Genomic DNA, 3,385 nt, shown 5'->3' with positions numbered 1-3,385 from the left:
TAAAAAAAAAAAAAACCCAATTTTGAAAAAACGGTTAGCGGGCGGTTATCTATTTCACTAACCGCTAACCGGCGGTTAACTGCTAACCGTTAACCGCTAGGCGGTTAGCGGTTGCGGTTAGTGAAATCTATTAACCGCTAAGGCGGTTTCGGTTAGCAGTTATTGCCAATAACTGCTAATCGTAACCGCCTTGACACCCTTAATTTGAGCACATTCAAATAGGATTTATATCCTATAAAAAACTTTACTATCCCTTTAAAGAAAAGAAAAAGGAGATGACAAAATTCCTAATCTTATTCATAAAACTCAGAGTTTGTTAGTTGACGGATTTTCATTCTACCTTCTTTTTTAAGTTTTAAAATAAAAATATTAACAAATAACACAAAACACAACACAGTACACTCGAAATTAATTTATTTTTGTGTCACATCATAACACTTTTTCAAACAAGTAATATAAACCAACCTCTAAAAACCATTAACAAATTAAGCCTTATGCTTGCTCCTCCAACATAAACATAATATTAATTTGAGGAGAAATTCTTAACAACGGATATGACAACAATTTTGCATTCAACGAACAAAACATCACCCACCAAGTAGTCCTTTGATGTGTCATGTAGCTCTCTCAATGACAAAAGATTGGAGAAACCATAACCAATGCCGGGATTAGAGAACCAATGCTCAACTGTAAGATAAGAGAGTTGGTCATATTATAATTTCTTATATTCGTTGTTCGAGTAAATTCTTAGGAAAATTGTCTTCTGTTAAGGTCGAAAAGAAATGAAGGTTTGGAGCATATTTTTGTGAAAGCTAGTGAAGAGAACATACCTGTATTTTCAAGATGATTGTTATTGATTTGGTCCCTTATACGCAGCTTGCCTTTTGCGTACAATTTTCTGTTGGGAGGAAGAATTTCTGAATCATCTAATCTAAGATAGAGAGACAGTGAGGTATCGGCTCCTTTTCCTTCTCCCTTCGGATAGAGTTTCAACTGCCTATATCCATTCAAAATATAAAGCTAAAGGTTGTGAATTAACATAATAAGTAGAACTAGTTGAGAATGATATAGAAGAGCAAAACGTCAATCATACCATCTTCGACCTTCAACAGTGAAATGCTCAAGAGTAATAAAATTCATCTTTCAAGTCAGTAAAGTTGTCAACCCTCCAAGTGAAATAATTACTTTGAGGTTCATTTATCATCGACAAAGTCTCCCCTCTTGCAGTACCTTTAATAACAGAAACTTCCACCCCAAAGGCACAAGTGTCTTCAACAAGATAACCATTGGATGGATCATTGAGAGTATCATGGGAAAGCAACTTGGCGAATCCCCATTCAGTCTTCAATTTATGAAAGTGTCTTACTACTCTCCCATTTGCATCTGAGTTGTTGAGGTTCACAAGAAATTGTAATGTCACTTATCAAATCCTGCTATTTTTTCCCATCTCTTGTTCAATTCTATCCATATTTTTTTTTTTTTTTTTTTTTTCAAATTTAGCATTGAATATGTAGGATTCGCATGTACAGATCCAATGATAAGTTTTTTTAAAAGAAGTTGAACAAGAGATTGACTAATAACATGTATCTAAATATATTAGTGAGATATTTCCAGATGGACAAATTGCAAGCAAAGCTTTAAACTTAAGCTCAAGTCTAACATTCTCACAGTAAAAGAGTACAAAAGAGTACACTATAGAAACTAAGTTTTGGGGACAGCTACCTTGAATACTAAGATACTTGTCTCGGATTTGATCAAACACAAAGAATCTTATGTTTGCGTTAACCTCCCAGCCAAGTGGAAGATCATTGGTAGCTACTATTTCCAAGTATAGAGAGATGTGACCATTCCCATTGCTATTCTTTTTCCCATTTGGGTAGAGAACCATTCTCCTAGAGATGGAAACGAAAATAATCATATTTTTCATTGGAGAAAAAAAGAAAAAGAAAAAGAAAGCATCAGCTGAAGGGAGAAGGGGAGTTTAGAAGATGCACCATTGATAACCGCCAACTTCAAATTGGCCAGAGTGACATTTTTCGTCCGTCATCGCTAACAGTAAAGAAAAATTTTTGATTTGAAATGTATAATGATCATGAGCTGGTGGGAGATCATTCGTTGATCGTACGATTTCTGCGATATAAAAATAAAGAAGAAAACATTATATTCAAAAGATACAAGGCTAATTATTATTGTGATATTTTTTTGGTAATAGTTATATATTCAATCAGAGGTCCAGAGGGTTTTGCAGTAGCGTAATTCTAAAATTTCCAAATCTAATACTAATTAATAAACTACTTTCAATCCTTTCTGAAAATTGATACTAAATCAGAGAGAGAGAGAGAGTTACTAGTTTCATAATTGTCATCAGATTGAGGAAGGCAGGTTTTATCTTCCATATCTTTCTTTTGAACTCTTGATTCTCCTTGGCGCAGTGTAAGGGAGAGCTGCTATTCTGCTTCTGATACTTTAAGGAAGCTCAAAGGACTATGCCCTGATGGAACCCTCGGAGAAGAAGACTTCTACAAGGAGTAGTCAACGTGCAAGCATGCCAAGAAGTCCTAGGCGTGCCAAAAGTCTAGTCCTACTTTATCTTCTTTAGTAGTTCAGTCGTAGTGATCTTCCTACTTTATCTTCTTTAGTAGTCTAGGATGTCTAGTTAAAGTAGTGTTCTTTTACAAGTGCTGCTAGAATAATAAATAAAGGATAAAGTGTAAACAATGATTCATTTAGGCTCTTTAAATGTAAAATGATTTTCAGGAAATAATTTTTGTATTTTACAGTATTTATTGTGATGTAAAATAGTGATTAACGAAAATTATTTTTCTTTTGACCGAAAAATTTTCTTTAATTTTGACCTTAAACCATTTTTCGACTTTGAACATCTAATTCTCAAATCCGACTGACCCTGCCAAGACCCGTCTAAGACTTATCGGGACTTGATCGAGACCCGCTCGGGACCCGCTGAGACCTACTTAGGACTCGCTCGGGACCCCGCCGAGACTTGCCCGGGACTTGCCCGGGACCCCGCCGGGACTTGATCAAGACTCACCCAAGACTCGTCGAAAAATATTTTCCAGTATTTGGCATGTACGAAAAATCAAGCGGGTCCCGATCGGGACTTCGACGTCGAAAAATGTTTTCAAACTTAGAAAACATTTTCTGGTATTTGGTGTGTACGCAAAATCATATTAAACACTAAATTGCGAAAATGTCCTTGCTGGGTCTTGGGCAGGTCCTGCTAGGCTCTCGGGCTGATCCCCATGGGGTCCTGATAGGGTCTAGGCGGAGACCGGGAGAGTCGCAATGGGATCCTTGTGGGACTCGATTCGGACGCTTCTAAGACTTGGTCGGGACATTTTCGTAATTTAGAGTTTAATATGATATA

At 36.4% G+C, this 3,385-nt stretch overlaps 1 protein-coding gene across 3 annotated transcripts; it reads right to left on the bottom strand.

The window, feature by feature from the left end:
• Positions 1–462: 462 nt before the first annotated feature.
• LOC132166560 (MATH domain and coiled-coil domain-containing protein At3g58370-like) lies at positions 463–2,548 on the bottom strand. 3 transcript variants are annotated; one of them, XR_009438577.1, is made up of 6 exons: positions 2,348–2,548; positions 1,995–2,130; positions 1,723–1,892; positions 1,094–1,383; positions 831–997; positions 463–687 (listed from the first exon to the last, which is right to left on the bottom strand). XR_009438577.1 is itself a non-coding variant. In XM_059577399.1 (4 exons), the coding sequence occupies exons 1-4, from the start codon at positions 2,394–2,396 to the stop codon at positions 524–526; spliced, it is 516 nt and encodes a 171-aa protein (XP_059433382.1). In that variant the 5' UTR covers positions 2,397–2,548; the 3' UTR covers positions 463–523. The 3 variants fall into 3 exon arrangements, 2 of the variants coding, with proteins under 2 accessions (XP_059433382.1, XP_059433383.1); XM_059577399.1 differs by lacking the exons at positions 1,094–1,383; positions 1,723–1,892; XM_059577400.1 differs by lacking the exons at positions 1,723–1,892; positions 1,995–2,130; positions 2,348–2,548 and having other exon boundaries at positions 1,094–1,437.
• Between the last annotated feature and the right edge of the window lie 837 nt (positions 2,549–3,385).

Source organism: Corylus avellana, chromosome ca11 (assembly GCF_901000735.1).
Source record: "Corylus avellana chromosome ca11, CavTom2PMs-1.0".
NCBI lineage: Eukaryota > Viridiplantae > Streptophyta > Magnoliopsida > Fagales > Betulaceae > Corylus > Corylus avellana.
Note: the sequence above shows the minus strand (reverse complement) of the source record. Positions and strands in the feature narration are given on the sequence as shown.

Excerpts from the sequence above, each read along its gene's own strand:
- LOC132166560 (XM_059577399.1), bottom strand. The coding sequence starts at position 2,396 with ATGGAAGATAAAACCTGCCTTCCTCAATCTGATGACAATTATGAAACT. Across the intron at positions 2,131-2,347 it reads TGATGACAATTATGAAACTA|AAATCGTACGATCAACGAAT; the intron begins GTAACTCTCTCT and ends TTTATATCGCAG. Across the intron at positions 998-1,994 it reads GAAGTTGGCGGTTATCAATG|GCAGTTGAAACTCTATCCGA; the intron begins GTGCATCTTCTA and ends GAATGGATATAG.